The sequence below is a fragment of the Protopterus annectens genome, chromosome 2.part2 (assembly GCF_019279795.1).
Source record: "Protopterus annectens isolate FY-2018-M chromosome 2.part2, PAN1.0, whole genome shotgun sequence".
In the NCBI taxonomy this organism is placed as follows: Eukaryota; Metazoa; Chordata; order Ceratodontiformes; family Protopteridae; genus Protopterus; species Protopterus annectens.
Window position 1 is genome coordinate 1,109,584,741 of NC_056730.1, and position 24,223 is coordinate 1,109,608,963.

Consider the following 24,223-nt stretch of genomic DNA (forward strand, 5'->3'; position numbering starts at 1 on the left):
AATATATCTCAGTGTCCATATGTTTAGTACTTCAGTTCTGGCCTAAACTGCCATTTCTCAAGTACACAGCTGACTAGAGCATAGGGTTTGCCACCTTTTAAGCGGGCCAAAGTGGGACATGGGTGTGTGGCCAATATGACACTGGCCACACCCTCTACCATGACGTCACCACCAGAGTGGCGAAGAAGATGCATTTATGGGTACGACGGATGGCTGCTGGAGTAGCAGCTGGATGGATGAATGACTGGATGGATGGCTTGATGGATGGCTGGATGGCTGAATGAATGGATGCATGGCTGGATGGATGGCTGGCTGCATGGCTGGATGGATGGCTGGCAGCATGAATGGCTGGGGGCTGGCTGGATGGATGGCTGGCTGGAGTGGCTAGCTGGCTGTTGGGAGTAGCTGCTGGATGGATGGCTTGATGGATGGATGCCTGGCTGGATGGATGATTGGCTGGCAGGATGGAGGATGGCTTGATGGATGGATGGAGGATGGCTGGCTGGAGGAGGAGGATGGCTGGCTGGATGGATGGATGGATAGATGGATGGATGGAGGATGGCTGGCTGGCTGGATGGATGGATGGATGGAGGAGGAGGATGGCTGGCTGGCTGGCTGGCTGAAGGAGGAGGATGGCTGGCTGGCTGGCTGGCTGGAGGAGGATGGCTGGCTGGCTGGAGGATGGAGGAGGATTGCTGGCTGGCTGGATCTCTTGTTATATAAAAAAATAAAAAATCGCAATCTTTTTTTAGCGGTTGTAGAAGCGCTTAAAACAAAGCGATCTTACAGCCGCGATCTTTGCAGGGCTCTTCCTGCCCCAATCCCCACCCCTTTTGTGAATTGCAGCCAGTTGTTGCACGAATTAAAGCACCCAGACCTAACAGGCAGCAGCTTTGCCTGCAGGTCCGGGTTGGTGATGTAACTGAATTGCCATGAAAAAGCTGGAAGTAATTGTGACTTTTCCACGGCAATTCAGTGCGATTGCAAAAGCGGGACTTTTCAGGTCCCACTACTTGATACAGCGGGCAACGGGATAAGGTGGCTTAACCCGTGAGTGTCCTGCTGACAACGGGACAGGTGGCAACCTTACTAGAGCAGACTGCTGGATGTAATTATTAATAAAAGGCATGACTGTTGTCTCACTATTGGCTGTAACAATGATACCTGCCATACTTTATGGCACCTACAGAGACTGGGTTTAGTTATGTTATCAGACTATCCCTTCACTGTGTTTTATTTACCCATGATTTTCACAGCTGATGCACTTTTTTTTTGTTTTAGCATGTGACTGAAGAAAAGTCTAAAGGAATTGTGAATGAAGCAGCTAGGTAAGTATATACATCTAATTCTGCTCCTTTTAATAAAATTACTTGTTTCTTATTCATTATCATTGCATGAGTTCTGTTACTAATATCTAACCTTATAATTTGCACTGGAAAGTTCGCTTTAAGATGGTAAATATTTGGATTAAAGGACCCAGATACCATACTGTGCTATATAATGCCTCTGCAGACCACCCTGACCAGGCCAACAAGCTTACTTGCAGGCGCATTATTCATCTTGGTTGTCCATAAACAATAGTAGTACCCCTCATCCTTACAGCAGAGTGTGAGCTGCTTATCGTTGCTGCTATCAAGACTGTTGAGGAAAGAAAAGTCTGGTCTGCCTGCTTAACATGTATGTCCTTCACCAGAACAAGCAGTTTAGCAACTGGTGCTGATTATAATCATAACTGTATTGATCTCTTATGAAATGTTTTGCGTTAGTTAAATTTTATTTTTAGAACCAAAAAAGAAGATTGTCAGAATGTCTTGGTTTAAAAAAATCTAACAGTCCTTTATCGTCTGAAGCCTCATTACATAAGTGCTAACAAAATTTCATAAAATTTGATTCTTGTAGAAATACTTTAAATATGTAATTCAATGCTTCTACAAGAGAGCTTTGCCACTTGCACCACCAATGTGTCCCCTACATTACAGAAGCACTATTTTATTTTATATTTTTTTAAGAAAATGTTTGTTTAATTTACACTTCCAGTTTTCTTATGTGTAATATTAAGTAGTGTTATGTATGCATCAGTGTTCCGCCGTCAACCTATGATGCCTTTATACATGACGTAGCATTAAGCAATAGAACATTGTGGATGAGAAGAGGCCATCAGATGAAGATCACTGAAAAGGAATAATAAAATAGCTTTGTTTGTGTCAAAATAAAGTGTCACTGTTAAGTATTTTACATGACATTATAGATAAAATATACAGGTCTGTTGTCATTCTGACCCAAGACCTCCCCTGTGAAGGTTGTGGAGAACATAGGCTAGAGGTGTAGACGAAGTTGTAACACAGACCCAACAGTTGTTCAGGAAACTATGAAAATTATTACAGATTTAATAATATCTCTTAGTACAACAGTAAATGTTATGAGATGACTGTTGACAGATTATGCAAACAAAACATCAGTCTTTAGGGCTGTCCCTTTCACTTTCAGGCATAAAAGGCAACCATGAAAAATATATATGCAGATGTAGATGGTGGCACTTATTTAAATAAAAATCATTATTATTTTAAATTTTTCATAAAATTCTAATTCACCTTGTCATTTAGATTCTGATTTAAATGTATTAATTAATTAGTTTTGTTATAAAATGTCTTCTGTAAATTTTATGAGTTATGATCATTTTTCAAATATTTTAATTTCAATTTAAGAATGCAGTTATAATTTGTAAATAATATTTTTACTTTTCTGAAGAGATATGTTGTGTAGTAATGTATACATTTGATTCTTCTTTCTCTTGTGTTTTTGAAAAGTTCTTTGTGCCACACTCTGTATTAAATTTGACAGGTAATCCTTGTAAAAATCCTAATCAGTGTAACGGCATACATTGAAAACAGAAAAGCATGGTTAAATCGCAAAGGTGGGATGTAGCTTGTAAAGGTGATTAAGCATTAGGATCCCAAAACCATCTTTTTCAGAAAGTGAACCTTTAGTACTGCTTAAAAAAAAAACATATATCAGCTAATGTGTCCTGAACAGTCACAATAGTGCTTCTTTTACACTTTAACCAAAAAATTGTAATTGTACAAATGTTTGTAAGGTGGCAAACACCATTCTCTTCTATTCTGCAATTACAAAGATTTCTTTAACATAAATTTAGGGATGGAGCAAAGGGAGCATATTTTGTATATAATAAACCCAGGAATGAGAAATATGGGTTGTAGTCCTGCAGGACGGTACAGTAACTAGTAGGTTTTTAAAGGTGCCCTAGCCATATCTAATAATCACCAGGAGTAGACCATAATTACACTAGCAACCAAGAAGTATATCCAGGGAACCTGAATAATGTAGATTGAAATTTAATTCAGTTCAAGAAGAAACCAAAGCTGTTCAACAAACTAAAGTAGTGTGTGCAAGTACTTTCCAGGACAGGATTCAGAAAAAGTTTCCACTCCGTAGCACAATACTCAGTAAGGGAAGACATATGCTTATTAAAGACATAATTTACAATATTGTAGGGAGGCAGGATTTCAGATAAGTCACTGTAACCAAATTGAGCAGAGTAGTGAAGCTGAGAAACTGCAAGAATGTGGTAAGAAGTCTAGTGCAAGTGATGAGAAATGGGAAAAGATTCTTCTCAAGTAGAGAATGCTGCAATGAGCAGAACACAGACGTGCACTAATATTGTTGTTTAAAGATCTGTACACCAAATACATGCTGCCACAATTGCAGCATTTGTTAAAAGAAAGCCATGACATTGCAACATGACAAAATGTACAAATAAAGAAATTCAAACAAGTGTCCAAATTAGTTCTCCAGTAACATACAGTACTTTTGGATTGTTTAATTTTAAATACATCAACATCTTCATACAGGAAGCTGCATGTCATGTTGCATATACAACCATCTTGAAGGCAGTTTGATTGGAGGCTGAATGTCAACATTTTTTTGCTTAATATAGACCATTTTAATAAACATATGTTACATTGTGTGATAACTGGAAAGCCATATTTGAAAGTATTATTTACAGTGGACCAACTGCAACCACCAAAAAATAAAGCCGAGAAGGGGACTTCCAAGATGGCTGCAAATTGAATATCAGCTTAATTCTGGCTCCCCCAGTCTGAAAACAGAAACTTGGCAGAGAAAGCTAGTGGACCTAGATTTCTAGGTAAGTTTTAGTGACTAGTAAGTGCACTGCCTGGATGCCAGAAAAAAAGAAATATAAAGGGCCTGGAGAAAAATCAGCTACAAAAGATGAAAAAACACAGACTGATAGGAGTATTGCAGTTGTTCAGCAAGAAGCAGTGCAAGTTCCAGACATGACTTCCAGTAACCTAGAGGAAAGTATAAAGCAGCTGCACATAGAACTGGTTAAAATAAACAAAACACTGATTATATCAACACAAACAATAAAAAGCTGGAAAAAATGGAATAAGCCTTAAACAGATATTCAGATAAGGTGACAGAACTGCAAAACCCAGAGGGTGAATTGAAGAAAAGGCTGGCTGAATGTGAGACTGCACAAGAAGAGATGTTTCAAAAAAAATAATAGAATTAGAGGACAGAAAACACAGAGAAAACCTGAGATTTTCTGCTGTACACGAGAAGCTAGAAGGAATAGACTATATTAATTTTATTAAAGCACAAATAATCAACTGGAATGGTATTCCACAACAAGAACTGTTAATTGAAAGGGCACATCGTGTGTATGCTCCAAATCTGTTTACTACAAAACATCCTATAACTTTAATAGTAAAGATGCAGTCTTATTGGCAAAAGGAGTTGATTCTGACAAAACTGTGGCAGAAGGACAAGGTACTAAAAGTGGGAGACAGCAGAGTGTTTGTGGAGAATGACTACTCATTGTACACTATGCAGAAGAGGAGTAAATATATTCCATTATTTAAGGAATGTTGAGAAACAGGTGTGAGATTCAAACTGCTGTACCCAGCTATATTCAAAATATTTTCCCTGGAAAGACAAAATCATTTTTTGATGAAGTACATGCTAAGGAGGAAATACAAAAGTTTGTCCAACAAAGGGTGAGATGTGAAACAGTAGGAGGTTCTGCATTGTGTCCTTCTGGTGATAAGGACTACAGAGATTGAGCCCATGAAATATTTTCCACTGTTACAATGGAAATGCCTGAGAGAAGGAGGAAAACATAAGAGTCCATGGGAAGAATCGAGACTGTGTTGCAAGTGAAACAGAGACCGGATTTGGGAGCTGGTGATGAACAGGAATAAAGCTAACAACTTGGAAATTGACAAATGTGGGATGATAAAGCAGTTTAGTTATGTTTGTGAAACATGACAGAAAAAGAAAATCTGAAAATATTGGACTTCCTTGGACTGTGTTAAACTTGTAGGGGACTTTAAAGCATATGCCTGCTTCATGCTATTAATGGTTGGAGAATAAAATCAATAATTTGGAAACTGACAAATGTGGGATTACAAAACACTAATTATACTTGTGAAACATGGCAGAAAAGAAGGATTTGGAAATATTGGATTTTCGTGGACTTTGTTAAACTTGTAGGGGACTCTAAAGCATAACCCTACTTCATGTCAGTAATCTTCGGAAAAATACTTGGGATAGGGGAAGCGGAGGGAGAAGGTTAACTGTAAGTAAAAAACAAATTTAATGGTACTACCTTAATGGTGCATAACTTCCTTTGCAAGCTATGAAGTAAAGTTTGTTCAGCAGTTATTTTTAAATGTAATGGGGATACTATTATAAACAGGTGCTTTTGTTTTTTTTTTTTCATTTTTCTCCCTTCTGCTGTTTTCCTTGTTCAGTTTTAAGACATGTAGGCACTGCAGTGTGGTTTGCATGTCCCTAGAAGATAATCTGAAAGGCATTGCCTGGAAAAAGTGTTTACTGAAAGCATTCAAGTATTTTCTCAGCTGGTAGAGCTATAAAGATAAGACAACCAGACAGCACTTACTAAAAGAACAGACTGTACCATGGTCTTAGCATGAATGACCTTTCTTTTTGGTTAACCCTAGTCTCTCTGTGTGGCTATCTGTTTAGAACTTTTGTTCTTCTTAGGAAGGTAAAACTTAAAATTCTGAAAGTGTATGTAGTTTTGTGTGTTAAGTTGGTAGGTTTTAGGGAGTATTGAGATGTTTGTTTTTTTGTTTGAAGGCTTTCAGTAAAACAAAAAGTGTTGTAAGATGTGACATAGGCTCAAATGCCTATGACAAGAAACAGCTATATAAAAGACCAAGCTGCCAAACAGTATATGCATGTAATGTAACAGTTGGAACTAGATATTTAACAAAAAGCAGTTACACATAAAAGGTGGGAACAATAACTATATAAGAAAACGATGCTTTCTGTAATATCTTTAAATCTGCATGGTCTCACAGATTAATACAAAAAAAGAAAGAGTAGTGAACTATATTAAAAAATGTAGAGTGCAAATAGCTGTGCTACAGGAGGCACACTTGGAATGAACTGAACATGTGAATTTGATAAAGAAAGGTTTACAGGATGGTTATTCAGCAGAATACCTGGGGCAAAGGAAAAGATGAGTACTTATATTAATTGCACAAAGAGCTCCAATAGTGATAGAAGAGGAAAAAAGACAATGATAGATTTGTAGTACTAATGGGCTACTGGCAAGGAAGGAAGATTACACTGGAATCTATTTATATTCCACCTAAAGCTATTATAATGGAGCTTAAGAAAATTCTGGGAGAAATAATCACCTTTCAGCAAGGAATATTACTTATAGGTGGGGACTGGAATTTGATTTGAAACAGTGCGGATGTGTCTGGGGGCCCAGAAGGGAAAATATAACAAAGGAGTGTAGATTTTTGAAGACATTTATGAAAAATGCTTGGCATGGAAGATGTGAATTCAGTGTTAGGAGTTTGGAGTGAATTTACATATTATTCTCCAAGATACAAAAACTGTGCTAGGCTAGACATCATTTATATTTCCCAAGAACATGTGCACTTAATTGAAGGTCTTGAAATGCATCTGATAACTAGTTCAGATCATGTGCGAGTAATAACTAAAATAAAAACACAAGGTAATGAAATAAAAATGAGACACTGGTGCTTTCCCACCTATCTGTTGAAAAGAGAGGAATTTAAGGAATTTTTAAATTATTCAGGAGCTATTTGAGAAGATATTTTTTCTGAAAATATAGCTAGGGAGTGGAATAAAATAAAAGTGGAGTTTAAAACTTGGGTGGAAATAGAGGAAAGGGAGATATGTTTAAGAAGTTACAAGAGTTATTTAGAGGAACTGACAAATGTTAAAGAATTGCCAAATAGGGGAAATCCCACAGAACAAGATGATGTGCAATTGCAGAGTGCTGAACATAAAATAAAGAATTACCTCAATAATATGCATGAGTTTAGAAAGACTGCTGTCAAGCAACTGTTTTTTGGTAACTCTCGAGCACAAAAACTTTTAGCACAATGACTCAGGCAATAGAAAGTAGAAAAGGCAATTACCAAGCGTAGGGAGACTCTAACAAGGAAGATAATGAGATCATCTGTAAGTCGACCAAATGCAGTAGATCTATATGTATGTATGTATATATATATATATATATATATATATATATATATAGGATGTGCTGCGGTAGCATTGTCGCCTCACAGTAAGACGCTGTCCGGTTCAATTCTCAGCTAGTGCGTCTTCTGCGTGGAGACATGTGTGAATGCACGTACCTTCGTTGAAGGTTGTGCGTCAGGACTGGTAACTCGGCATGTAAAAATCAACTACCAATCATTAGCGGACCGGAGTTCTGCTGTGGCGACCCCTAAAAGCCGATAGACACAAACATATGGGATCAGAGATGAAAATTAAAGTGGGTGGGGTCTTCTCTGATAATTTCAGCTTGAGTAGAGGAACCAGGCAGGGGTGTCCTCTTTCCCCTGTGCATTGTATTTAGAATAGTTGACAAAGAAAATAAGGGACTCAGAAATTCAAGGATATAATCGGTATGGTAGTCAAGAAAAGCTGGCTCTATTTGGAGATATTTTATACCTGACAAAACCTGAAAGGGACATTACAGTGTTGTGGAACATTTTAAGACAGTTTCAAATGTTTTCAGGATACAAAATTAGTGAGGCTAAAACAAAGGCAATAGTGGTAAATTATGTTCCCAGACATTACTTGGTCCAGCAATATTCATGTTTATGGGGACATGATAAAATGAGGTATTTAGGAGTATGGATTAAAAATGACTCCATTGTGGCAGTTAAGGATATGTGAAAGGAGACTAAACAGAAGATAATATAAAAACTGTGAAACTGGAAGTTCTGCTGTATGGATATGGATGGTAAGATGCAAGCATTTAAAATGTTTTTAGTTCCTTTAGTTTTATACAGATCAGGCATATTTTTATCAACCAGAGGAGAAGTTGTGGACATCAGTGAAAAAAGAGCTTGAAGGATTTTATCTGGGAGGGGAGATGGCAAAGGTCAAGTAGGATAAAGCTGTTTATTCCAATAGAACAAGGTGGAATAGGATTACCCAGTTTGAAGTGGTATTTTAGAGCAGCAGAATTAAGGCTCTTATACATAACACAAGCAGAAAACTATAATTCAAAGTGGAAAGGGATGATGATGATGATGATGCAAGGGAAAAGCTCAAGAAACAAGGAGAGACTGGGATTTTGGATGCAGATCCTTAAGAAGAATTAGATTAGGATCTTTGCTTAGAAGTGTTTGCATAGGTATTTTTATACTCCAAGTACACTCCAAATAATTTTTCCTCAGCAAGACTGCAAATGTTGGAGGTGTAATGGGAAAGAAAGAGGCAACTGGAAACATAATTTTAGGGAGTGTAATGAGTTGGTAGACTTTAAAGATTCTCTGCAGACTGCTTTGTTAGAAATACTGGGTTAGCAAACTGGTGTAACTAAGGAAATGATCTTTATGAGCTGTGATACAGAATCAGAATTGCCTAGACATAATAAGGCCTTGCTGAGTCTAATTATGGTGGCTGCCAAAAAAGCAGTTACTAGAAAAATAGAAATCAAAGTCTAAACCAGCTTTACTAGAAGTAGTGAATATAGTAACAGAGATAAAGCAACTGGAATTGGAATCTTTACAAAAGGGAAGAAGCAAACTACATATAAAAAACAGGAATTGTGGGAATGTTATATGCAGAGGAGAAACGAGATTTAAAGGAAGGCAGGATTTGAATGATCTATGTAATACTTAATTGACAATGACTGGATATATAACAAGTGATGCATAATGTCTGCAACTACAGTTGTCTGAACGGGGTCTGTGATGCATAATGTTTGCAACTAAATTGTATTAATGTGGTTTGTTTTTCATTTATAGAAATTTAAGATTGCCTGTCATATGTGATAATTTACTGAGAACTTTGGATCCCAAAATTTGATTAATTTCTTGTTGCCAGTAGATTAACAGAGAGGTTTTAAAAGGTACATTGTGGGACATTTTAGAATGCTGCATGTAAACAAGGTTTGCAGAAATTTAATCCTTATACTTTTCCAAAGAGGAGATGGATAAAGTAACTGTCAGAAATTCAGTTGTGAGCTTAAAAAGAATTTGAAATTCAGTCTCCTTAAGACTGCATGTCCTGCAGAGACAGTAAATGCTTAAATAGTAATCTCACCTTTGATAATCACATTGCCAAAGTGGTTAGAAAATCCTTCTACGTGGCCCACCTAATTACAAAAGGGCTTGCATCCAGATCAAAAGAGGTCATTGTGCCCCTCTACTCATCACTCATGAGACCCATCATAGAGTACAATGCCCCATTTGGGTGTACCTTACAAGACACCTGCAACAGCTGGAAAGACCACAGAAGTACCTCACCAAGGGGATCACTGGCCTCAAACAGATGTCCTATGCAGCGCAGCTGAAGAAACTCCAGTTGTACTCTGTTGCATACTGCCTACTCAGAGGGTGATCTCTGCCTGACATACAAGGCCATGTCCAACCCAGAATTGATGGACATGCCCCACCTAAAGAAAACCTTATCTCCTCGCTCTAGGGATCTAAATCTCACCACAACAATAAATAGGACATGCTGGAGGGATAGATTCCTATCTCAGAGACTTCCCATGCTTTGGAACAAGATCCCAATCTACATTAGGCAGAGCTCCTCGCTAACACTCTTCAAAAGAAACCTTGACGAGTGGATGGGAAACAGAAAGTTTACCTCGGGGATCACTTCAGTGGCTCTGCTGGACAGAGGCACAGGGACCTAATCTAAGTGGGCGGCGAAAGCCAACATATTCTGGCTAGGCTTATAAATGCCTTTGGGCAGATAGTCTAGTACCAACCTATGAACCTATCTTACTGAGTTGAATCAGTGAGTCAGAGACTGTAAATTAGTTGAGGTGCAGGATTTATTAATATAGGTGGGAATAACTTGTAAAGAAAGAGGAGAGGTTGTTAGAACTGACCTTAAAAGCTCAAAATGAATCTTCAGCAAGTTAAATGAGAAAGTGAGAATGGATTGCAACAGAAGTGTAAATAAAAGTCTTGTGTGCCATAAGTGTGAGAAGCATTGCTCTGCTTTTAATCAGTTTTCTAGAATGCTTACTAGAGATAACAATTTGTCAAAGATATTTAAAAGCCTAGAAATGTGTGTTCAAAAGGAATGTGCATGCTTTTGAAAGGAAACATGAAAATGAGATGCTTGTTGACACTTGCATTGAAAAGAAGATGTATTAAAATCTGGATATGTGCCAGATCCATTGAGGCAGACCTTTGTCAGATTTTTTGCAAGAAATGCTATGCATTAATAAGCAAAATGTTTAAGTAGATGCCAGTGCAGAGTATATTATTTTGTCTGAAGAAATTTTTTTAACATTAGGACCAAAAGAGAACTGTAAGCATATTGTAAACATATTCAGGGTAAAAGGTAGAGACATTGTGCCAAAAGCTGGCGCATTTATGTAAAAATAAGTACTATATCATGTTTCAGATAGCACTTAAATATAATTTTTATAATAGTCTAGTTGTTTGGGTTGGGGAAAATGAAGAATGGCAAAATGAATTCACATTGTGAAAGTTTACATTGAATGTGTACAGTTGTAGTGACAGTAAGAGAAATCTTGAAAACTATGCAGAGCCATAGTACTAATATCTTTTATGACTACACTGACTTATTTACAGAATTAGGAAGTCTGCCAGGAAAATGTCACATACAAATAAATATTCATGCTGTTCCATAGGTAAATGCAGTAGGTAAAATGCATGTAGCTCTGAAGCAAATAAATAAGCAAGACCTGGAACAAATGGAAAGTTTGGGTGCCATTAAGATGCAGTCGGAGTCAACAGAATAGGTGACTATTAATGTTATTGCAGAGCAAGACAAGAGTCAGGCATGTAGTGATCTGCAAGACTAAAGTAATTAGAAGAGAGTATTACCAGTTTTAGAAGGGTCTAGTAATGTCAAAGTGCTAAGTTCTTTTCACTACTAAATGCAAACTGTGGATTCTACCATATAAGGCTAATTGAAGAAAGCTTCACATTATGTACATTTAATGCATCAGTAGACCTGTAGAAATTACTTAAACTTCTGTTTAGTATTTCATAAGTACTAGAAGTAGTCCAGAGAGCTTGCTGCACAAGTTATTAAAGGCTTAGAAGAAGTAAACATAAGTGATTATCTTTTAGTGTGGAGTTTTGAAGTAGTCAGGAAATTAGTTATAGATGCATTAATATTAAAACTGAGTGAGCCAACTAAGTTCCAGTTAGATGCCAGTGAGGATGGTGTAGGTGCTTTGATCCTAAAAAAAAGTACATTATTTTTATGAAGAGCTTATAATACACAGTCTAGACAACTGGAAGGGTGAACACTATTTTTTACTTAAAACCAAAATAAATCCACTGGCGTCCAGGCTACGAAACAAAGACAAAAATAATTCCAACGAAGCCAGTCAGTAAAGCAAACCTCAGTTTTAATCTTCAGTAACAAAAATCCATTCGGTTAAACACTTTCGTCTGATAGTTCAGACATCATCAGAACCAAGAAGAATGTTTAAAATCCAAAGCTAAAAATATAAGTAAAATGACACACCCGTTCAAAACCACCAATGATGGTTAGTCATTAATTAAACACACCAGAATTAACTGAGTAAAGCTACAGTATCTTAGGTTTTTCATGCAAACAATCCAGGTGTTATAAGCCCACAAAATGCTAAAATATTAATGCTCTTCTTTTCAGTTCACTAGAAATAGAAATGTGTTCATTCAACCCCGGGGGGTTGGCTGCATCTAGTCTCATCTGCCACAACATTTCTTTATGAAGCAGTTAGTTCTCGCAATCACCCGATAATGGTGTTACCATAGTTTAGAATCAAGAAAACAAACTTGTTAAATTTTGCACAGCAGATAGAGTGCCTTGCTAGTGCACTTTTGTTGTCTCTTTTCCTTATACTGTTTTGATGCTGGTAGATTCTTTGCTTCAAGCTATTGTTAGTCTTACCAGCATAAAACACACAACATGTGCAACATGTAGCAAGATAAATAATTTTCTGAGATCTGCAATTCTAATGTGTTACTGCATCCCATAAAGTAATGTTGTTCAAAACTGCACCCTGCTTGTTTACATTAATATAAGAGCAATAGGCACACTGTTGGCACTTCCTAGTTGTGGGAACACCGAAACTCATGGGCGTTTTTACCCATAGTGAATATGTAGTGTTAAAATTAGAGGGAACAGGACTTAGCTTACAAATGGATTCAATGAAGTAGAAATTGAAGATAGAAGCTATTTCTTAGGGTGTATTTGATGGACAGGGATTAGAAGTTTAGGGGTTATCAGGATGTAATATTTGATTTATCGAGTGCCAGAATTTTTTGGAATTTGACTTGTGTGAAGTAGGTTTGTTATTCTAGAAACCTTTTTTGTCTTTGTTGATACATTTTTTAGTAAGGTTTATGAGTTCTTTATAGTTTTGTAAATGGATGGGGAGCTTAGATTTTACCCAAGTTTTCCACATTCCATCTCTTGTATTTATCAAGGTGCGGGTAGCTTTAGTTAACCAGGAGGATATGTTAGCTTTGACACATACTGTGTGCAATGGTGCTAATAGTTAAGAATATGTAAGAAGGTTGAGTTGAATGAGTGTACTGCGTCATCTAGAGGGAGATGGGTCAAAAAAGACAAGTTTATTTTAGAAAGGAGTGTATTAAAGGTTTCTGGGTGGAGATTTGATACCTTGCGACATTCAATATATCTATGTGGTCTAGAGAAATGGGGAGAATCTTAGAACTTTTATTGGGGAGTGATTACTTAGGGAGTCGGGTAAAGTTTCAGAGTTGTGATATTTATGTGAGTCTGAGACTAATATCCAGTCAATAAGTGAACTAGAGTTGTAAGATATATTGGCATGGGTGGGTGTAGAGAGAAATTGAGTACAGCCATGCAAGTTGATATATAAGGTGGAGTTAGGTGAGCAAAGGGTTAACCAGTTTATATTGACATCCCCTAGGAGGATGATTTCATTATGTATGTTGTGTAAGCCAGGAGAGAATATGTTCAAGAAGGGGAATGTTGCTGCCAGAGGGGTATATAAATGGCTGCTACAATCATTGTAATATGATTATTAAGTTTAAGCTTGGCAATCAAGAGTTCAGCAGGTAGAAAGGACGTGATTGGTTTATTTAGAGATGTGAGTGTAAAATGGTTTGAATAGGCAATGGCTACTCTTCCACCTTTTTATTTTGACCGCCTAGTCGAAATCAGGAGCGGCCTTAGGTCATCTGGTGCCCTGGGCAAAAGGGCTCCATGGTGCCGCCTACTACACCATCTGGTGCCCCCATCCTGGTCTACCTACACCAAATAAATACTGGAAAAGTATCCCTGCTACAGCGGCGCCCTAAGTGGCCGCCTAGTTGGCCTATGCCTAAGGCTGGCTATGGTCGAAGTATATTATACTCTGCAATGCTTCTAACTTCATTTAGCACTTGTACATTCAAATAGATCCTGCAAAATAGATGTATATTTCATAAAACATGCACTGCTTATATTACAGTTAAACTTCAGACCAGGATTCTGGATTCAAGAGTAAACAGTTAAATCATATACAGCCCAAGTGATTACAGTGATAGCCCCAGTTTTACAGTCATCTGCATTTTAAGACTCCAATAGCTTTATGATTTTGGGAAGGTAAGAAAACACAAGGATGGTTCAGCACAGAACACTGTAGAACTCCAAGTATAACTCTGCTTTTTGTCCCAGTATCATTAACTTTTGCGATCTGTCTGCTAACCATCTGTACACTCAGCAGTCTCGTAGGAAGTTAAAACGAATGCTGTCATAAAGCATTGAATCAAAAGCTTAGGAAAACTCTAGATATGTCACCAAAGAGGTGAGGCTCAAGGATTTACCTTTCAATAAAGTCTCATAAAAGTCCATAATACATGCTAATATTGCTTGGCCAGCAGTAACTTTGTGTTGACTTATATCTGTCAATTGTATGCATTTGTTACTTTTTTGTAAATACTGAAATATGTAGTATTCAAAACATTTTCCCTATACTCAAGTGAGACTTACAGGCTTGTGATTTGTGATTGGCACAACTATGGATATTCTCACTTCATTAGGGACATAAAAAGAAGTTATGCACCTACCATAACGTTCCATGTTTGTTGTCCTTCATCTCGCCTTCCTTCTTGCTGGTTGGTTGGATTCGGAGACGATCCTTGGCTCCAACTCGGCCAATTTAGTATAGCTCGAGAGCTTTTACTGGCTCGAGGCCACCCATTATCCCAACATGCCTAGTGGCAGCTGCCCAGATCTTGTTTGTAATAGCCCACACTAGACATACATAGTAAAAAAACAATTTCTCACTAAGCTCTTTTATACATCAAGGTAGGAAGGAAAGAGGAAAAGACAATGCATGGTTAACTAACCTGGTATGTCAGCAGGAAACTCAGCCAGTGTAATCAATAAAGAACTCCTCTCAAACCTCCAGGAAAGGGGAAGGAGGGGGGACTCAAGAAGGAAGGCGAGATGGACAACAAGCATGGAACGTTATGGTAGGTACATAACTTCTTTATATTATGTTGTCCCATCTCGCCTTCATTCTTGCTGCTTGGGACCGCGTCCCCAGCACCTGGTTCTCGGGTGGCTCACTGGAACAAACTCTTCAGGACCGTGGAACCAAAAGATGCCCTATTCCGGGAGACCACATCCACTTTGTAATGAGAGATAAAGGTATGAGGATTTGCCCATGTTGCTGCTGCACAGATTGAATCTAAAGGCAATTTAGCTTGGAAGGCAACAGAGGTGGTTAAGGCCCAGATTGAATGTCCTCTGGGCCTTCCTGGAAGCGTCTTTTTACGTAATCATATGAATAACGGATTTTGTCTGACAACCATTTTGATAAGGTCACTTTTGAAACTGGATAACCTTGTTTATTGTTGGCAAAGGAAATAAACAATTGGTCTGATTTTCTTAGGTGTTTGGTCCTGTGTAAATAAAAACATAATTGTCTGTGAACATCCAATTGGTGTAATCTATTCTCTGCCATGTTGCTGTACTTGGGAAAGAACACAGGAAGCTGAATGGACTTATTTAAGTTGTACTCTGAACAAACCTTTGGCAAGAAGGCAGGATTGGTCCTAAGAGAGACTCTATCTTTGTGAAAAATGAGATATGGCGGGTGAATAGACAAAGCATGTAATTCAGAAACCTTTCTAGCCAAGGTTATAGTAACCAAGAAGAGGGTTTTCCAAGATGGAAACTTCAGGGGGCAAGACGCAGCTAGTTTAAAGGGAGGCAGAACCATGGAAGCTAAAACCAAGTGTAGGTCCCGGGGGTCATAAAAGTGTTGTACCTTGTATGAATGCTCTGCACAACTTATGGGACATAATGTTAGAACCCAAGTCTCCTACATGGAAATTGGAGATGGCAGCAAAATGGACCCTAATAGTAGCTGCAGCAGCTCCTTTTTCGAAGGTTTCAGCCAAAAAGTCAAGAATCTTGTGAACAGGAGCCATAAAGGGATCAATGGTATTACTCTTGGCTCAGTAAGAGAACCTTTTCCATTTGCTAGTGTAAATCCTCCTGGTAGTAGGCTTGTGGGAGGACACTAAGATGTGTTGTACAGCAGGGAAAATGTTAGGGAGCCTGGCTAAGACTGGAAGTGGAGTAACCAAGCATTCAGCTTGAGAGTTTGGAGGGATGGGTGAAGCCCGCCTGACTGATGCATCAGGAGGTCCGGAACTGGGTCCAGTATCCAAGGCTCCAGTTGAAGATAATGGCAAAGAAACAGAAACCATATCTGGCGAGGCCAGTACAGAGCAATGAGGATGAGTTTGCAACTCAACGATTTTGCTTTCTGAAGTACCTTCGGAATGAGAGGGAAAGGTAGAAAATCAAGTCCGCAACTTCTTGCTTCAGGGACCACTTGTGAGGCATGAGGATAGCCCTGCTGAGCCTGTCCGCTATCAGGTTGGATTTTCTGGGAATGTGCATCACAATCAGACAGTGTTGGGAAGACATCACCCATTGCCATACTTGAAGTGCCTCCCGACACAAGGGGTAAGATCTGGTTCTGCCCTGCTTGTTGATGTACCATACCACTGACATATTGTCTGTCTGGATTGCAATGGTCCCGGTAAGTAGAGAGTCTTGAAGTGCTTGCAACACCAGAAGCACCGCTCTCATCTCTAGAACATTGATGTGCAAATGGTACTTGTGAGGTTGCCACGTTCCTTGGACAGTCTGTCCCAGATAATTCCCCCCCCCCCATATGGGAAGTGTCCATGGTCACTGTGGCTACCAGATGGGGGTCTAAAAAGGGTCTGCCCAGAGTCACCTGGGAGGAGACCAGCCCCACCATAGTAGGTCCTTTTTGCAAGATTCTGTAATCAAGATCATGTGTGACACTGATAAATCCTGGAAAGACCACTGAGCAAAAAGAAGCCACTGTAGAATCTGCATATGGAAGCATGCTAAAGGAACTAGCACAATTGCTGCAGCCATTGAGCCCAGTACTTGTAAAACTTGTCTTGCCTGAACTCTCGTCTTCTTTGAGAAACAAAACTTGCTGACGAATGGTTGACACCCTGTCTAGAGGCAGTTTTGCTATCATGCGTCTTGTATCTAAGTCTGCCCCTATAAAGGCAATAGACTGACAAGGCAACAAGGCAGACTTTTCGTAGTTTATAGTGATGCCTAACTGGGAACAAGTTTGGATTGTGTAGTCCAGTGCTTTGATCAGTTGATGCTCGGTGATAGTATTAAGGAGCTAGTCGTCTAGATACAGAAACACCTGGAATCCTGGATGCCTAAGGTGAGCCGTGACCACTGCCATACACTTGGTGAACACCCTGGGGGCTGTGGTGAAACCAAAGGGCAGGGCCCTGAACTGATAATGACTGGCTCCCAGCCGGAAGCATAGGAATCTCTCCATTTTTATATGGTAGTACGCGTCCTGGAGATCTATGGAGCACATCCAATTTTCCTGACCCAAGAAGGGAAGAATGGACTGCAGTGTTACCATCTGGGACTTTGTCTTTTTTACCGATTGGTTTAGTTTGTTGAGATCCAAAATGGGTCTCCAGTCCCCTGTCTTTTTTGGAAATAAAAAGAACCTTGAGTAAGTTCCGGATCCGATTTGGTCTGCGGGGACTTCCTGGATGGCTCTTTTTTCTAGCAGTCTTTGAACCTCTAGGATTGCATGATCCTGAAGACTGGGTGGAACATCTGGGATATAACATTTGTCTTTTGAGGGGGGGGGGACTGAGAAAAGGGAATTTTTTAACCCCTGGATATTATCGAAAGTGCCCATGTTTCTCACATGATCGATTGCAAGGCTGCTGGGTATAGTGATAGTCTGCCCCCGACTGCCTGCAGGGGTGGACAGCCAGGCCTCCCTTCAGGAGTGCTGGAAGGGCCTAGCCGTGAAAGTATCTCTGTCACCCTTCTGTTGCAGACCCCCCTCTGCCACGAAGGCTGCATCTTCCATTGTTGTTTCCCCCTCTGCCCCTGGGGGAAAAATCTCCACGTGTGTCTGGCGAAGATCCCTGTGATTTTTGGAAACGCATTTTTCCACTCTTCTGACCTTTAGGATAGGGTCTAGATGGAGTGGAAAAATGGACTCCTACGGCAGGGCGAATCTTGCCATCCTGTTCACACATGGTGAGAGTCTCTTTTACCTGAGGCCTGAACAAGGATGAGCCATCAAAGGGGGTGATGGTAAATGAAGACTTAAAAGGTTCCGCAAATTGACAAAGGCGCAACCAGGAGTGTCTCTGCAAAGCTACTCCGGTACCTGCTGCCCTACTCGCTCCATCTGCCACATAAGAAATGAGCCTCATGGAGGATTTAACCACAGAGGTCAAGGTCGGAAGCTGGGAAGCTGCTCTGCTTATAACTCCCTCAGCTGTAGGATCTTGCAGGTTATCTCCTAGCTCCTTCAGGAGATCCCTCTGAAGTCATGTGAAATGAGACAAGTAATTCAGCGACCTGAGAGTAAAGGTCACTGAAGAAAACATACACTTCCCATACCTGTCCATCGTAGGAGACTTTTTGTTCGGCGGATGGACAGATGAAGTTCCGCAAGTTCCTTCTTAGTGGCTGCTGCCACCACCATGGCATCAACAGGGACCCCTTTGGACAGGAAAGACTTATCCTCTGGAGCAGTAATAAATTTGTTAGGTCTCCTTGGAACTGGTTTCATGGTCTCTGGAGTGCTCCACGCTTTTCAACTCCCTACAGACAAAAGTGGGTTGAAAGGTGAAGACACCCAAGAGGTGGAGGGTCAGGAACCAAATGCATCCAGGTAGACAGACTTGTCCTCAGAAGGGGCTAGGGACTTCCAGCCACATCTCTGTGTAAGAATTTCCAAGATGTCTGAAAAGGAGACATCCTCAGAAAGGGACCGTGGGGGACCCTTCCGATTCATCCAAATCTGCATCCAAAGTGATAGGCTCAGAGGAGTCTAGATGCTTCCTCTTACATTTCTTCTTCTGAGGGACATCCTCCAAATGTTCAGGGGAGGTTTTAGTAAAGGTGGGGTCACCCAGTGGGGCATCCTTGGGCACAGGTTCCCTACTCTTGGAGGCAGAAGGAAGGGACAAAGGCAGGCACAGGCACTGAGGGAGAAGGAGCCAATGGAGCCGAGAGTGGAGCAGTCTCAGGAGACAGCACACTCCTCATCACCTCGAAGGTGCCACGGTCCCGAGTCGAAAGAGCCGTCGGCTCCGAAGAGCCCGGAGATCTCCTTCGAACCGTGATCAATGGCTCCGAGGCCAACTTAGGAGCTGAGCTAACCTGCACCGAAGCTCCGAGAGGGAGGGCAGGATTGGACAAGGGTCCGATGCCACTTCCCCCCTCGAAGCCGGCCAGAGAGCTCCAGCACCCATATCCTTTGGACTGAGACATCGAGGAGATCAAGAGTGGTCATCGGAGCTGATAAGGGAGAAGAATACAGAGCCGACGGTTTCACCACCATGACCTCCATGCACTCCGGCTCCGAGCTCAAGAGAGTCAGAGGAGGAATCGATGGAGAAGCTGGGAGGGCCGAAGGAGCCAATTCCTTATGGGCTGGGCTTGAAAGTAATTTAGCAAGTGCCTGTGACTTGAGGAGCCTGTTGACATCTGAAAGTCTGGAGAACCAAGAGGAGTGTGAAGAGGACCAGTGACTGTCAGCTCCAGGTTACAGGAGAGGAGACTGTGGAGCAGAGCGTACCAGCTACAAAGGAGGAGACCTTGATCTCTTATGGGGCTGGGCTGGCTCCAAGGATAACAGATGGAGCCGCTGGAGACTTAACTTTGTCGCAGTCAATGCTGGGAGCCGACAGAGCCAAAGGTTTCTCAGTGATTTTTGTCTGTTCCAAACTCAGAACCGATGGCTTGGAGTGTTTCTTGGACACTTTGGCTGACTGAGGACCCTGAGACGAAGAATCTTGAAGGTTCTTCAGGAGGCCATGTAAAATAAGCTTATTTCTTCTCTCCTGCAGGACTGTGGAACTGAAAGTGTGACAGATTGAGCAAGAGTCCTGCAGGTGAACAGCCCTTAAACAATAAACACAACTCGTGTGCCAATCTGTAAGGGACATTTTCTGGCAACATGAGTCACATTTTTTAAACCAGAGGGTTTCGACTCTTTAGACATGGTAAACACTAATCAAGGAAATTTTCACAGCACCAGAAAAAACAGAAAGCTATCAAATAACAGTACACAATTAGTAACTGCAACTAGGCTGTAACAGGTAGCCCAACAACAAAAAATGAAGAGCTTCGTTTTGTTTTATTGTTTTTTGTTTTTTGTTTTTTTTTTTTTTTTTAAGGGGAGGAGAAAGAAAGGTGAGAGCCTCTAACTTAAACAGCAACTCCCCCGATGAGAGAGTCTCTAACTTAAAGGCATTTCCAGAAAAGGGTGATGAAAAAGGAAGAATTCTGTAATTTAAATGGGCTCTAAGGGGAATGCAAGGACTGAGGAGAAAAAACGACGGCCAAAAGCACCACAACAAGCAGAGAAAGGGGTCGTTAGACTAACGGGGGATAGTACACATACTAACAAGTCAATTCAACCAGAAAAATTAGACAAATAGCGATAAATAGAAAAAAGGCACAAAGTACTTAGCCTGAGCCTGTAGTAGCAGTCTCGACACTGCAAGTGGCAGTAGCTGTCGCTAGGCATGTTGGGATAAGGGGTAGCCTCAAGCCAGTAAAAGCTCTCGAGCTATAGTAAATCAGCTGAGTAAGAGCCAAAGATCGGCTCCGAACCTAACCAACCAACAAAAATGAAGGTGAGATGGGACAACATAACATCCACTGCTTAAAAGATGACTGAATAATACAGCTAGTGGTTAGGCTAACATTTTTTTAACTTCTTTAGTTGCATATTATAAAGTTCATTTTTTTGCTCACAGAAAATGGGATACTTTGATGCATTTTATTATTTCTGTTCCTTTTAAGTAAAAGTTTAGAAAGATGATTATTCCACCATGGTGGGTTTTTATCATGATGTTATTTGATGGTTTACATGTTATACTATTCAACAAAGACCTGTGACATAACTATTTTAATGTTTCCCAAACACTGCATAGTACATAATTATCTGTAACTGCATTCCAGTTCACAGCTGTGACTGACTGTATAAAACCCTGTAAATATGCATAGTAATATATAGCTTACTTAGTTATATATAGCTTTATCTTTAAAAAAGGAGGTGCCATATATTGGTATGGATCTAGGACGTTTGATCTCTCAACTTTAACGAAAGTGCTTTAACCGAAAAAGCGCTTTTGTTAAAGCATGTCAATAAAAAAAAAAAAAAAAAAAAAAAAAAACCTTACATTTACGTTTTTGCAGGGGGGCTGTGCCCCCCCCCCACACTTTAATATTCTCCCTCCAAGACTGCACTACAGTGGGGAAAAGGGAATGTTCCCTTATCCGCATCGTAATACGGCCTCAGCAACAGGCATACTTACGCGAAAGTGTTTCTTCGGTGAAAAGCACTTTTGTGTAAGTATGCTCACGCTTAATGGATTCAGACGTTTGATCGATCCATTGGTATATAGCTTTAAATGCTAATTAGCTACCTACAATGATTAGCATGTCATTTGGTACACAGACGTTTTACAGAACTCCATTTTTAACACAGGCCTCATAGAATTTAGGTTGTTGTTTGTCTTTTGGCTTTTCCCGGTTAGGGGTCGCCACAGTGGATCTCCGGTCCGCTAATGATTGGCAGTAGATTTTCACGAATGCCAAGGTCCCAGCTCGACGTTCTACCTTCAACGAAGGCACGCCCACTTATGCATGTCTTTCGAACGCCCACCCAACTGCGGGGAGGACATGCAGACTCCATACAGAAGGCACTCCCAGCACTCTAGCCGAGAATCGAATGGGAGAACCTCTTGCTGTGAGGCAACAACGCTACTGCTGCACCACCGCGGATTGCTACCTGATGTCTGTTATTTATTATTCCTCTTGATACTACATACACTAACAGTGAAATAAGTATCAAAGTCAAACTGGTATCTGAGATATGTCAAGATTTCATGCAAATTACTCAATTTAGATAAAGAGCCCCCTTACTTAAAACATTAAGTCTAAAAATAGGAAGGATTTTGAGCAACTTCAGACGATTCCAAACCTTCAGAGTGGAGATCTGGGATATAAAGGAGCAACCATACCATGAGAAGGCAAAGCAAGATATTACTCCAACCAAGTGTGAATTCTCTGGCTTTTAGTAAATAGGTTGCGATACAGCCAGAGACCCTCAAATCTTAAATCACACTCTCTTTGTTTTTGAAGGAGACCAAAGGATGAGCTTTGGTGTTTCTTCCATGGATTTTGGTAGAAGATGCAAAATCTGAGGAAACTGTAAGAAGTAGTTCAGGAATCTTCTCAGCAAGGGGAAACAGGAATCTTTTCGGCAAGGGGAAACAGAATGCAGACACCATCAGCTTCATCTTGCCCTGATGGCCTCAGCAGAACTAGTAGAGAACCACATTCTGCTGTGTAGCAGAAAGATCACTCTGTAGGATTTCCCACTCCTGGAATATTCTGATTAGACATGTCTTCTTTGTCATCTCCAAGCAGAACTAGAACAGTAACTGCAGCAGTCTGCCAACATATATTTACTGTCCCAAGATACAGACTGCTGTGAGATTGTATGGTCTACAGCCCACTGTTAAGTTCTCACTGCTCATAAATATAAATGGTATGTAGTCCAATCTCGTCTACATTCTTACCCGTTGGGTTCGGAGCAGAATGTCGGCTCCAACTCTGCCAAAACTTTTCTAGCTTGAAGTCTTTCTTTTGGCTGGGCTAAGATGGTATCCCATGCTGCACTGCTCTATATTCCCAGATCTCGTTTGCCGCTCTTGTAGCTCGGACATGGTCTCACTCTTGGCTGTGGCTAAGTACCCTTTTTTCTTCATTATTAGAGAATTGGTAGCAAACAAAAAGCTATTTTAATAGCTATTGTGTGTTCTGGTTTTGTATGGTGAAAAAGTTTGTGTTTGATCGTTTTTTCTGTGGTATCCCACTAGCTGTTCCAATGGGCTAGGTCCGTTTCAGTTAGAGGACCTAGTCTGTCCCTTGTTTCCTTGTGTTATTTCTTTTTACAGGTCTAAAACCGTTTAAATTAGAGGTTTTAGTCTTCCCCTCCTGTGTTGTGCCAAAGGATCGTTTTAGTTAGAGATCTTGAGATTCTCGTTTGTGGTAGTGTTTTTCCCCACCTTGTGACTGTTTTACTGTTGGTACTGTTGTCAGTTATTGTTGTCTTTGGTGCTTTGTTGTAGCCAACTATGTCCAAAGATTCTAAGGAGCACAAGCCCTCGGGCTTCAAGAAATGCCTTAGGTGCAGCTATAAGGTGTCCATTACCGACGGACATTCTGTCTGTGTGTATTGTCTGGGAGCAATCCATCTCCAGGAGTCGTGCAGTTTCTGTCATGCGTTTAGCCCGAGAGTTTTTCAGGAAAGGAAGAATAAGTTGATTTTGAAGGGACTTCTGAAACCCTCCTTCGAGGAGGGTCTGGAAACTACTTCCAGCTCCAAGACAAAATCTTCGAAATCTAAAAAGAGATCTCTGGCTCCATCAGTCTCCTCGGAGCCACCGGAGAAAATAGCAAAGTCTGCTTCGACATCCTCAGCTCCATTGTCCTCGGGGCCACGGGAAGTGTCTGTGGTTATGGAACCGGCATCGGCTCCAATCATTTTGGAACCTATTTGGAGCCGATCGCCTAGCATTAGGCCAGCATCACCTCCTCGCAGGTCCCCTTCAGAGAGGAGGTCTCGATCTCCCTCTCTATCCTCTAAATCCTCCAGAACCTTATCAGATGTGGACATCGATAGAGTGGTGCAGAGACTCCTTCAGTCACCGGTTTTGGCAAAATTGTTCTCTGCTCCGACCCATTCGGCTCCGGAGTCCATCCTTCAACCTGTTTCGATACTTCCTCCTCCGAGCGTATCTCAGCTTTCGGATCCGGAGTGCTCGGCTCCGTGTGATGTCCCCAGATCAGTTCCGACAGCCCCTCCTGGCTTATCGGTGCCGACATCAGCTCCGACCCCATTGGCGCCGTCCACTGGATTCAGGACTCAGGATTCTTCGGTCGGACCTAAGGGAGAGGCTTTGGGACACCTATCGGTTGCTAGTCTCCCTCTCAGTGCTTCAGCGTGGGGAAGTCTGACTCCTGTCGTGGTTTCGGAGGCTGGTCGCTCCTCGGACTCAAGGGGACCGGCCTTTGAGGCCATGTGGAGTGCGCTGGCCAGGTCGTCAGCGGCATCATGCGGGTCACTCAC

At 40.8% G+C, this 24,223-nt stretch overlaps 1 protein-coding gene across 2 annotated transcripts in view; it reads left to right on the top strand.

Moving 5' to 3' along the window:
- The window catches only part of CBWD3 (COBW domain containing 3), a 950,215-nt gene that overhangs the window by 562,538 nt on the left and 363,454 nt on the right, over positions 1–24,223 (top strand). For both annotated transcript variants that reach the window (XM_044064329.1, XM_044064328.1), the window contains one exon: positions 1,282–1,328. In XM_044064329.1, the coding sequence (XP_043920264.1) occupies positions 1,282–1,328 (47 nt within the window). The remainder of the gene's footprint in view (positions 1–1,281; positions 1,329–24,223) is intronic.